Consider the following 13,539-nt stretch of genomic DNA (forward strand, 5'->3'; position numbering starts at 1 on the left):
GAAGAATAAATGATATATTCCATGTAAAGGCCTTAGTACAAGAAAGTTAGTCATTGTTACTGTTTTTTTCTTTTTGTTAAATAGTTCCTTTTTTAAAAAAAATCATAAGGCTTTATTGTAATTGGGCTACTTTAATTATTAAAATTAAATGTGGAAATTTCTCATGCAGTTTTCTTAACCTTTTAAAAATATGTGCAAATATAAAAAGTCATACATCCATCACTTAAAAGACTCTAATATGCCCATATGGAAAGCATGATACAGGCTAGGAACTGCTTTATCTTCAACATATCTTCATCAACCAAAATTATGTTGAGTTCTGCTTTCTAAAGTCTGCATTAAGGAAGATAATAGGGTTATTCGAAGGATAGATTCATTTTTACCCTTAGAATATGCCCATGACTTCTACTTCCTTTATAAGGTCAACGGTATGCGTCCTACCCCCTTACATTTTGGGATTTTAACTTTTTTATTTTCTTTCTACATTTTTTTAAGTTGCCATTTTTATACAAAATGTTTAAATACTTAATGTATAGAAAAAAGAATTAGCCAGACTGGAAATTATGTACATAAATTAAATGAAAATATGAAAAATTGTATAAAGATTTAAATACAGAAATATCTGTATACCCAGAACTAAAATAATATCAGTAGAGCAGTAGCCAAAAGACTGAAAAGTACTTACCGCAAAGTCAAAGTATAATCTCCCTGCATTTTTGTTGAGGCATCTCGGACCAAGAAGGTCCCATCTGGCATATCCCGCAATTTGTCATTTACCTCCTCCCTGAAGAACAGAATTATAAGAAAAATGAAAAAATGTCAACACTGGTTGTCTTTACATGTTACTACTAAGGCGTCTTCGGCAGTAGGTGTGCCTAAGGTTATAGAATAATGGAGCCCTTTAGAGGTCATTTAGTTCTTCCCTGCATTAAATATGCTCTTTCTGTTTTGATTTTTGGTGTTCTGCAATCTGCAGAAGAGCTATTTGATTTTTAAACTCTTCCAGATTTCCAATGTGTGTAAGAGATACTGTTTCCATCAAGCCTTTAGGGTTCTTAGGCAGGTCTGAACTTATAAAGTTTCAGGAAAAAAACAGCGGCTGTTTAGAAAGAAGGTTATATTTAAGCAACAGTGGCAGCTGTTTCTGAACAGAAGGGGGAAAATTCACTAAGTTTGTAACCTTTCAACAGGATATTCTCCTAGTTTGAATTTGTCCCGATAACAAATTCCTTCTGTAGAGTTGGTTTAGGACTTTAAGGCACAACACTAGGAACACTTAAAGGAAATGGCAGGGCATAAAAGACCCTTGAATCATATCAGAACCACGTGATCTTAAAATAAAAAAAAAATAGACTATTTTATTGTACAATATTAAGATAGAAATATTCTAACCAATTTTAAAATAAAATGGCTGGGTGCAGTGGCTCACGCCTATAATCCCAGCACTTTAGGAGGCTGAAGCAGAAAGGTCACTTGAGGTCACGAGTTCGAGACCAACCTGGCCAACATGATGAAACCCTGTCTCTACTAAAAATACAAAATTAGCCGGACGTGGTGGCGGGGCAAGTGCCCGTAATCCCAGTTACTTGGGAGGCTGAGACAGGAGAATCGCTTGAACCTGGGAGGCGGAAGTTTCAGTGGGCTGAGATTGCACCACTGCACTCCAGCCTGGGGGGACTGAACGAGACTCTATCTCAAAAAAAAATTATTTTAAATAAAATGTATTAAGTCCTCTTCAAAAAATTAAACACAGAATTACCTACCATATGACCTGGCAATTCCATTCCACTACTGGGTATATACCCAAAATAACTGAAAGCAGGGACTCAGATATGTGTGCACCAATATTAATTGCAGCATTATTTACAACAGCCGTAAGTTAGAAACAATCCAAATGTCCAGATGAATGGATTAAAAAAATATATAGCATATACATATAATAAGATATTAGCCTTAAAAAGGAATGAAATTCTGACACATGCTACATGAATGAACCTTGAAGACGTATGAAGAAAGTGAAATAAGCCAGTCACAAAAGGACAATTATTATATGATTACACTTATGCAAAGTACCTAGAATTGAATTCATAAGACAGAAAGCAGAATGGTGGTTGCCATGAGCTGAAGGAGGGGAGAATGGGGGGTTATTGTTTAATGGGTACAGAATTTCAGTTAGGGAAAATGAAAAAGTTCTGGAGATGGATGGTGATGATGGCTGCACAACAATGCAAATGTACTCTTAAAATAGTTGAAATTGTAAGGGTAAAAAAAATAAAATAAATACCATTTTGGTAGAGGAAGAGAACAGAGAAGAGAAAGGGATAGGTAAGTGTATTGAGAAATACAGCATCAACCTGGAAACTGATTTGACAGAAATGGACAGGGCTTTAAAAAGAAAATACATCTGAGACCCATTAAAGCAAAGTTTAACAAGAAAAAAATTTAATAAGAAAATACAATATTCAAATTAAATGTATATAATTCCCTCTTTAGGTTCAAAATTATCTAAAACTACACTTTACCCAGAAAACAAATCTGTCCTAGAGTCCTGTTTATCAAACTGGGGTGTGTAAAGAGACTGCATCAAATTCACTCAGGGAAGCTGTTAAATGCAGATTCCTGGGCTCCACCTCAATTGATTTTTGTGCATGCAAAGACTTTGGAACCACTGGCTTAGAGAAAGAAAGGTACAGAAACGTAAGTACCCACAAATATTTTTAATTCTAAAACACATGTAACTATCCTAAATGTCTAAGTGTCACTTATTTAGAAATCCATCCTCAATATAGTATTAGAAGTAATAATCACACCCATAATTTAAAGATTTTCAGCCAGGAGCAGTGGCTTACACCTGTAATCCCAGCACTTTGGGAGGCCAAGGTAGGTGGATCACCTGAGGTCAGGAGTTTGAGATCAGCCTGGCCAACATGGTGAAACCCTGTCTCTACTAAAAATACAAAAATTAGCAGGGTATGGTGACACATGACTGTAATCCCAGCTACTTGGGAGGCTGAGGCAGGAGAATCGCTTGAACCCAGGAGGCGGAGGTTGCAGTAAGCTGAGATCATGCCACTGCACTACAGCCTGGGCAACAGAGTGAGACTCCACCTCAAATTAAATAAATAATGAAGATTTTTTTGTCACTTTTTCATGGGAAGAAAAGTATTAAGACACTTATGAAGTGTTCCCACATAAAATTTTTTAAATGAGCATTTTTTTTTTTTTTTAAGAGACGGAGTCTCACTCTGTCGCCCAGGCTGGAGTGCAGTGGCACTATCTCGGCTCACTGCAACCTCCGCCTCCTGGGTTCTAGCTATTCTCCTGTCTCAGCCTCCTGAGTAGCTGGGATTACAGGCGCATGCCAACATGCCTGGCTAATTTTTTGTATTTTAGTAGAGACAGAGTTTCACTGTGTTGCCCAGGCTGGTCTCAAACTCCTGAGCTCAGGCAAACCACCCGCCTCAGCCTCCCAAAGTGCTAGGTGTGGAGCCACAGCACCCGGCCTAAAATGGTAATCTTAAATAACAATTAGTAGGGCATTACAATGCTCTTTTTTTTTTGCTTTTTGAGAGTTGGGGGTCTTACTCTGTTGCCCAGGCTGGAGTGCAACAGAGTGCTCTCTACAGCCTCGAACTCCTGGTATCACGCGATTCTTCAGCCTCAGCCTCCTGAGTTGCTGGGATTATAGGCGTGAGCCACCATGCCCGGCTTAAAATGGTTTACTTTAACTAATTCTCAAAAATGACTTTTTAAAAAACTGCATTCAATTACAGTAGCATTCTAGTTACCTTGAAATATCCCCCCAGTACCATTCTGCATCCTGAAGAGAAACAGAACTGTCCTTCATTCCATTTGGAACTGCTGAAGTCATTGGCTTAGGCGGCTTTGGTGGAAGAGCTAGAAGAGAAATGAGTATTACTCTGTAGATGTAAATTATTTATTGTTTTCTAATTTCCTCAGGAGCAGCTCACTAACCAAGGTATGTTAAGATTCTAATAATTATCAATCAAATTGAGTATTATTTTATGTTAAATGTTAGCAACAGAAGGAATCCTTCTGATTGCCTAAAAAGTGAAACTGTCAAGATATTTGGTTTTTTCCTTCTTATGAAACACTGACTTCTAAGTCTGTAAAACCTCATCATTTCTCAAAAGACAACATGCAACCCCTTTCCAAACAACTCAAGTCCAAAAGCCACTAAGTGACCAATGTACAACATGAGGATTATAGTTAATAATATTTTATTATATACTGGTAATCTGCCAAGTGAGTAAATTTTAGGTATTCTTACTACCAAAAAAAAAAAAGGGTAACTATGAAATGATGGGTATGTTATTAATAATTTGCTCAACTGTAATAGAATGAACCCTCTTGTCTTGGACTGGAATTACACCTACTGATACCAACTCATGAATTTCAATGTATATAAACACAAATATGTAAATGTCTGTACACAGAATACATATATTCCCTAGCTCTGTCCCCTGAGACAGAGATTCCCTAACCCCCGGGCCGTGGACTGGCACTGGTCCATGGCCTGTTAGGAAAAGGGCCACACAGCAGGAAGTGAGCAGTGGGCAAGCAAGCATTACTGCCTGAGCTTCAGCATTAGGTTCTCATAGAAGCACAAACCTTATTGTGAACTGCACTTGCGAGGGATCAAGGCTGTGTGCTCCTTACGAAAATCTAACTAATGCCTGATGATCTGAGGTGGTACAGTTTCACCCTGAAACCAATACCCCCACTCCAACCCCACTCCAGCAATGAAACCAGTCCCTGGTGCCAAAAAGGTTGGGGACTGCTGCCCTGAGAGGCCCTGGGGGCAACAACACCCCAATATGTACACTGAGCACCTAGACCTTGCTTTGTAATACCATTCTCTACTAAAAGGAACCAGGGCTCTGAAGAAATGGCTGATTCCAGGGACAGAATAGAGCAAATACCAAATGAGTCTGAATATCGTCTTGTGCCAAAAAGGAAGGAAGTGCTCAAATAATGGGAAAGGCTATGTTAAAAGAACAAAATGGCGAGCTTGAAGGGGCTCTCACTGACCAAATCTGGAACAGCTGGCATATCAATACAAATAATAATAGTAAAGAAATATAACTCATTAAACTAAATAGGAATATATGTGTCCATAAAAATATAAATAAATAAATAAAAGAAACAAAGATCGATGAGGACCAAGATTACTATTATCTCAATATATTGTCCCACAAAATCCTAACTGCAAAAGGAAAAACAATAATAGTGAAAAAGCCTGGCAAATACCACCTTAATCAAGAATCAAGGTTAATATCAGAAATAATGGCGAAACTGTGGGCCCCAATACAATACACTAAAAAGGATGTAACATCACTTCTGTGACATCCTGCCAAATATGCATAAACTGAATCTAATCATAAAGAAACATCAGACAAACTATGATTGAGGGGCATTCTACAAAATAACTTACCTGTAATCTTCAACAATGTACAGGTCATGAGGGTCAAGGAAAGACTGAGGAAATGTTTCAGATTGAAGACGACTAAAGAATCCTGACAATTAAATGCAATGTGTAATTCTGGACTGGATCTTTTTTGCTATTAAGGACAACACTGGGACAATGGGCAAAACTTTAAGGGGATCTCAGTATGACACAGTAGTAATACAGCAATGTTAGTTTTCTGATTTTGATGGTTATATTGTGCTTCTGTAGGAAAATGTTCTTGTTTGTGGGAAATATACACAACATGGTCATCATATGGCATCATGTTGACAACTTACTCTCAAATGATTCAAAAAAATTATGTTCCTTGAATTGTACTTGTAACTTTTTTGAGATTGTTTCTTTTTTCTTCATTTAACCAAAAAATTGTAAGCAATCTTGGGGTGGAGGAGAACAATGTGAATATTTTCCCCCAAACAGAAGTCCCTTAGTTGGCCAGGTGCGGTGGCTCACACCTGTAATCCCAGCACTTTGAGAGGGAGGCAGAGGCGGGCAGATCAACTGAGGTCAGGAGTTCAAGGTCAGGAGTTCGAGACCAGCCTTGCCAACATGATGAAACCCCATCTCTACTAAAAATACAAATATTAGTTGGGCGTGGTGGTGCACACCTGTAATCCCAGCTACTCAGGAGGCTGAAGCAGGAGAATTGCTAGAACCCAGGAGGTAGAGGTTGCAGTGAGCCGAGATTGCACCACTGTACTCCAGCCTGGAGACAGAGTGAGACTCTGTCTCAAAAATAAACAAATAAATAAATAAAGTCCCTTAGTCAACTGATTTTCAACATGGGTGTCAAGATAATTCAATGAGGGAAAGAACAGTCTTTTTAACAAATTGTTCTGGAACAAGTGGATATCCACATGCAAAAAGAATGAAGTTGGATCCCTGCCTCACACCAAAATTAACTAAAAATTGATCAAAGACCTAAATGTCAAGACCTAAAACTATAAAATTCTTACAAGAAAAAATAGGCTTAAATCTTTGTGACTTTAGATTAGGTAATGGTTTCTTAAATATGACACTGAAAATAACAAACAAGAAAAAATAGATTAACTGCATCAAAATTAAAAACTTCTGTACTTCAAAGGACATCATCAAGAAAGTGAAGAGACAACCTACAGGATGAGAGAACGTTTTTGTAAGTAGAACTGATAAAATATATTTTTGTAAATATTTGTAAATGTTTCTGTAAATATATTTTTGACTTGTATCTAGAATACATAAAAGAACTCTTTCAATTCAATAAAAGACAACTGACCCAATTAAATATGAGCAAAGGATCTGAATATATATTTCTCCAAAAGACAAACAAGTGGCCAATAAGCACATGAAAAGATACTGAACATAATCAGCCAACAGAGAAATGCAAATCAAAACCACAGTGAAATACCACTTCACACCCACTAGGATGACTATAATCAAAAAGACAGATAATAACAAGTGTTGGTGAGGATGTGGAGAAATTGGAATACTCATAGACTGCTGGTGGAAATGCAAAATGAAGCAGCTGCTTGGAAAACAGTCTGGCCTCCTCAAAAGGTTAAATGCAGAGTTGCCCAGCAATTTCACTCTTACATATACCCAAGAAAAAAGAAACATATATCTACACAGAAACTTGCACGTGAATGTTCATAGTAGCATTATTTATAATGGCCCAAAAATGGAAAACAACCCAAATATCTATCAACAGACGAATAGATAAATAAAATGAGGTATATATCCATACAATAGATTATTCAGCAATAGAAAGGAATGAGGTACTGATATGTTACAACATGGATGAATCTGAAAACATTTTGCTGAGTGAAAGAAGCCTGTCATGAAAGGCCAAATATTATATAATCCCATTGTCCAGAATAGGCAAATCTATAGAGACGGAAAGTAAATCAATGGTTGGCTAGGGCTGGGGAGTAAAGAGGGAAATAGGGAGTGACTGCTAATGTATAAAGGATTTCTTTCAGGGTAATGAAAATATTCCAAAATTGGCTATCATGATGGCTGTACAACTCTGTGGAGATACTAAAAATCACTGAATTATACAATGTGGGTGAACTGCATGGCATGTGAATTATATCTCAATAAAGCTGTTTTAAAATAAATAAATATCAGACTTCTGAAATTACTAGATCGAGCTGGATTTGTTATAATCCATACTTTTTTTTCAAAGTAGCTAAATAACCATCTTGTTTGAAAAGGATTTTATGTGACTTATAAAAGTAGCTACAGTTTGAACTATAACTTAGCAAAATTTATAATTCTTCTACTTATCCACTTAACACAAGGATTAACAGTGTAAACTTGTGCTATACAAAGCACTGCACTATAGCTATGAAAAGGTACAAAGACAAGGTGTTCCCTGCACTCAGAAGAACAAATCCAGAGAGAATGACACATAGAAACACCTAACTTTATAACACTCATCAGAATGGGGTAAAAAGCAAATTGTAACAGAAACCCAGCAAAACGGAAACTTTAAGGTCAAACACTACGCGTCTCAAATCTAGTCCTTAGTGATTTGAGTACATGACCAACAGGGCTCAAGAACCAATGTGCTTCATTGTATCAGCAGGTGGGTTACACTCTAATCACCTTCAAATGGCGTTATGGAGACTTTTCTACATCCCTTCACTGGAGGAGCTCTGTATTGAGATGAGTTGAGTTGACCAGACTGCATGAGGAAGCTGCTACTTATGGATAATGATAGTTCACAGATAGCTCTACCACCAACAAACATGTAATGACCATTTCACATCTATTACAGAGGGCTGCCTCCTTGTATCTTGCTGTTCTCAACTACAGAAATGTAAGAAGAATGAAATTATTATAAAGGCAGTTGCTACATGAAGTTGCTAAAAGAACACAATCATGAGATCTGAACTGAATGCAATACTGCCCTATTTCTACGTTCCTACTATCTATAATCACTCCACACATACATAGGCAAATATGTATTGAACACCTCTCATGTTTCAGAAGCTGTAAACATAGCAATGAACTAGATTAGATAGACATAGTCTCCATACATATGGACTTTATAATCCAAAAGGATAAATTTCAAGATAATTCATTGTTCCTAAAATTGTAAGTACACTCAAATGCAGCTCTATCAAACTAAACTGAATCTTCCATCTAAATGTTTTGCCTTCTCTGAGAGTTGCTCCCCATCCTCCCATGTAGATTGTAGAATATACTGGGCAAATGTGAATAAAAATTTATCTCCTAATAACCTCCTAATTGCATGAAGATAAGCAGATTTATATCTATCTTCCAGGTTGTGATATTATAAATAAAGGTAAAATAATTCCAAATCATTAAGCTTTTAAGTAGTTCAAAAGGACTATCTTCAGGGAAAAACTGATTAGGATACATTAGTCATCTTTTCAACTCCTTGACAAAGTAGTTCTTGCATTAGGTGAGCACTGCAATGCTGAGTGATAAGTTAAGTGCACCTAAGCAAATACCTTCTGAAATGAGTATCCATAAAATATATAGCACTTTTATTTCTATTTAGTAGACAATGAAAAATATTTCTCTTTCCATTTTTAGAAACTATATTACAAGTTTGGGTTTTTTTCAAAATTGTGAGACAGGGTCTCATTACGTTGCCCAAGCTGGTCTCGATCTCCTGGCCTCAAGTAATCCTTCCACCTTGGCCTCCCAAAGTGCTGGGATTATACGCATGGGCCACTCACGCCTAGCCTATATTATAAGTTTTTAAATATTAGCAATACAGAAATATATTTTCAATTCAGTTTTAATTAATATGTAGCTATATGAAGAAACATAGAGACATATAGGTGTTTTAAGTGTGTGTGTATGTGTGCATATAGGTATGTATGCGCAGAAACATATGAAGAATACACAAACTGTTAATAGTGAATACAATAGGGACGGGGAACAGCAGAGAACACTGTAGGTATGTATGTATATTGTATATGTTTTCTTTATATGTTTGAACAACAAAAATGGTGCCAGGTGCAGTACTGTGCACCTATAGCCCCAGCTACTCGGGAGGCTGAGATGGGAGGATTGCTTGAAGCCAGAAGTTCCAACCCACAGTGTGCTATGATCGCACATGTGAATAGCCACTGCACTCCAACTTGTAATCCCTGCACTTTGGGAGGTCGAGGCAGGTGGATCACCTGAGGTAAGGAGTTCGAGACCAGCCTGGTCAACATGGTGAAACCCTGTCTCTACTAAAAATACAAAAATTAGCTGAGAGTGGTGGTAGGCGCCTGTAATCCCAGCTACTCGGAAAGCTGAGGCAGGAGAATCGCTTGACACCAGGAGGCATAGGTTAGTGAGCCGAGATCGTGCCATTGCACTCCAGCCTAGGCAACAAAGTGAGACTGTCTAAAAAAAAAAAAAAAGCAATCTGATTCACACCACTGTACTCTGGAAAGGCCAGGAACTGGAAGCACAATGCATCTCTGAAGGGAGGATTGAGTCATGTGGCCAGAAACGGAAGAGTTGGCTGACAATCTATGGAAAGAGCAGTTAAGTCCTTAGTTCTCCTCCCTACCTGCCCAAGCAACCAGGCAACTACCCATTCTCCACCCTAGACAGAGGCTGCCTGTCAACTCACCAGTCCAGAGAAACAATCAGAAAGGCTCTGGACTCTTCATCCATGTCCCTACAAAGGACATAAACCATCATTCTGAGCAAACTATCGCAAAGACAGAAAAACCAAACACTGCATGCATGTTCTCACTCATAGGTGGGAACTGAACAATGAGAATACTTGGACACAGGGTGGGGAACATCACACACCGGGGCCTGTCGTGTGGTGGGGGAATGGCGGAGGGATAGCATTAGGAGATATACCTAATGTAAATGACAAGTTGATGGGTGCAGTACACCAACATGGCACATGTATACATATGTAACAAAACTGCATGTTGTGCACATGTACCCTAGAACTTAAAGTATAATTAAAAAAAAAAAAAAGGAAGATACAGCATGCTCAGTGCTGTTTTAGAATGTAAAAAAAAAAAAAAAAAAAAAGAAAAGAAAGAAAGGCTTTGGACTCAGGGAACATCAAGCTCAGCTGAGAATAGAGGTGAGCCCTATATTGAAAATGGCATAACTAAAGAAAAGTTTACCAAACAGGTAGATTCCCCTATCCCTTTCTGGTTACCTAAACAATGAGCTGTCAAGCATATATCCCCAGTCAGGAGTTGGGAGATTTTTTCCACGGAAACTGACAGGACCCTAAAAAGTATCTAAAAATATAGATATTCTAGGGTTACCCAATGAAAAACATATTTATCATCTTTTTTTTTTTTTTGGTAGAGATGGGGTCTCACTATATTGCCAAGGGTGGTCTCGAATTCCTGGGCTCAAATGATCCTCCTGCCTTGGCCTCCCAAAGTGCTGGAGTACAGGTGTGAGCCACTGTACCTGGCAGGTATTCATCATCTTATCACTTCTCAGTGAGGGCCTCCAGTTAACAAGTTCCTGCCCACTCACATGGAGCTTCAAAATGGATGAACGTTGAAAATATTATGCTAAGTGAAATAAGCCAGTCACAAAAAGACAAGTATTATGATTCTTCCTACATGAGGCTACTAAAGTGTCAAATCCGTAAAGACAGAAAGTAGAATGCTGTTGGCCAAGGGCTGAGGGGAGGATGGAATAGAAGTTAGTATTTAATGGGTACAGAGTTTCAGCTGGGGAAGATGAAAAAGTTCTGGAGGTGGATGGTGGTGATGGTTGCACAACAGTATGAATGTACTTAATGCCACAGAACTTAAACATTTTAAAATGGTTAAAAACAGCTGAGTGTGATGGCTCATGCCTCTAGTCTCAACATTCTGGGAGGCCAAGGCAGGACTATTGCTTGAGCCCAAGAGTTTGAGACCAGCCTGGGCAACAGAGCAAGATCCCATCTCTAAAATAAATAAATAAATATTTTAAAAGAACAGATAAAATGGTTAAAACGATAAATTACATGTTACATATATTTACCATAACTTAAAATAAAAAAACAACAGACATTTGAGGAAAGCCATTACATTAAGGGAGACCAAAACAAGAAGAAACTTGGGAGTAACCAGAGAATTCAAGGGAAAAAAAACTTCACAGACACAAAGACAGCATAATATCTCAGATATATAAAAGGAAAGACTGCATCTATGAAAGACAAACAAGATCTATACTAAAGTAACATTCAAAGAACAAGAGCCTTTATATATTAAAATTATGATAGAAAATTTTTTAAGTCGTTCACAATCTGGCAGGTAAAGCTGAAATCTCACAGGAAGTGGAACAAAGAGAGAAAGTAATGAAAAAAATAGGGGAAAGATAAGAGAATCAGAGGATCAACTCAGAAGTTCCAGCATCAAACTAATAGAAGTTCCAGAAAGCAGGAAGAGAAACATTAAGAAAAAATTTTCAGAACTCAAGGACACACATTTCCTGAATGAAAATGCCCACAGAGTATGCCACACAATGAATGAATGAGATCCACATCAAGCTACACCCCTGTGGAATTTCACAACACTGGGGGAAAAGAGAAGGTCCTAAAATCTATCACAAGGGAAAAAAAAAAAAAAAAGGTCACAAAGGACTAAAGAATGTCTTTGGGTTGCTCAACAACACTGGAGACTAGCAGCGCTGAAGACAAACCTTACAAATCTGAGGGAAAATGATTTTTCAAGCTAGAATGATATATCCAGCCAAATTATCAATTACATATGATGGCAGAATAGACATTTTCAGATATACAAGATCTCAACCAACTTATCTCTCAGCATCCTTTCTTAGGAAGCTCCTGAATGATGTGCTCCACCAAAATGAAGAAATAAACTAGGAAAGCAGGTGGCGTAAAATGCAGGAAAATGGATGCCAACACAGGAGAGAAGCAACGGCAATGCCCAGCATAATGCTGAATGCAGTACTAGGATGAGAGCTGAAAACAACAATTAGAATTCAAACAGGAGGATGAAGGGCGGTTTAGAGGGTATGTTTAAGAGAAGAAGGGAAATGGTAAATTATTTGATGTTTAACCATACTGTGATGAATTTTATGGTTCTGTTATATGGCTCTTTCAGAACCATAAAATTCTGTCTTTAAATTTATATAAAAAAAGGAAATGCGGCCAGGTGTGGTGGCTTACACCTGTAATCCCAGCACTTTGGGAAGCCGAGGCAGGTAGACCACGAGGTCAGGAGTTCAAGACCAGCCTGGCCAATATGGTGAAACTCCGTCTCTACTGAAAATGTAAAAAATTAGCGAAGTGTGGTGGCGTGTGCCTGTAGTTCCAGCTACTCGGGAGGCTGAGGCAGGAGAATCACTTGAACCCGGGAGGCGGAAGTTGCAGTGAGCCGAGATCGCACCATTGCACTCCAGCCTAGGCGACAGAGTGAGACTCTGTCTCAAAAAAAAAAGAAAGGATGCAATCATAATATACTAATTGGCTTAGCTGTGAACACTGTACAGTAATAATAGTGTAAATATTGGAAGATAATTTAAGAAAGTTATAATTGTGATATAAATACACTGGAAAAATGCATAGAGGGAAAGAGTATATGGCATAAGAGAAGTAAATCACTATCTTCCTTAGAAGGAATAAATGACATCAAAAAGTGAAAAATTATAAATAGCAGTATTACCATATTACGAAAAATAGGGAGGTAAACACCAGAAGAAAAGGCCAGAAGAGTTAAGTGTTGCCCCTAGGGGCTAGAAAGTGGCAGAAGAGAGGGTAGGACAGGCAACTGATGATTTTGTACTATAAACCTTGTGGTACTTTTTGACTTTTTAAACTATAAACCCGTATTGTTTTAAGATAAAAATCAAAAGAAACCTAGAGTTTATTCTGATTCCACCACTTAAACTAGATTTGGTAAATTATCTCACCTCTCTGAGCCTTAAGTTCCATGCTATGTTGAATTCAACTTGTACAGGCTAGTGAGAGCTGACTGTTGTATTTTCAGGAATTTTGCAAGCTGCTGTTCTATGCAGTTTTTTTTTTTTTTTTTGAGACAGAGTCTCCCTCTATTGCCCAAGATGGAGTGCAGTGGCGCAATCTCGGTTCACTGCAACCTCCACCT

General features: G+C 37.9%; 1 protein-coding gene across 4 annotated transcripts in view; it reads right to left on the reverse strand.

The window, feature by feature from the left end:
• The window catches only part of PIK3R3 (phosphoinositide-3-kinase regulatory subunit 3), a 93,834-nt gene that overhangs the window by 37,031 nt on the left and 43,264 nt on the right, over positions 1 to 13,539 (reverse strand). For 3 of the 4 annotated variants that reach the window (XM_003259037.2, XM_030823823.1, XM_030823822.1), the window contains 2 exons: positions 3,789 to 3,897; positions 686 to 784 (listed from right to left, as the gene is read on the reverse strand). In XM_003259037.2, coding sequence (XP_003259085.1) covers positions 686 to 784; positions 3,789 to 3,897 — 208 coding nt within the window. Of the gene's footprint in view, positions 1 to 685; positions 785 to 3,788; positions 3,898 to 5,455; positions 5,982 to 13,539 lie in introns of those variants that run through there. The other variant, XM_030823821.1, reaches the window with a different exon arrangement.

This window comes from Nomascus leucogenys, chromosome 12 (genome assembly GCF_006542625.1).
Source record: "Nomascus leucogenys isolate Asia chromosome 12, Asia_NLE_v1, whole genome shotgun sequence".
NCBI lineage: Eukaryota > Metazoa > Chordata > Mammalia > Primates > Hylobatidae > Nomascus > Nomascus leucogenys.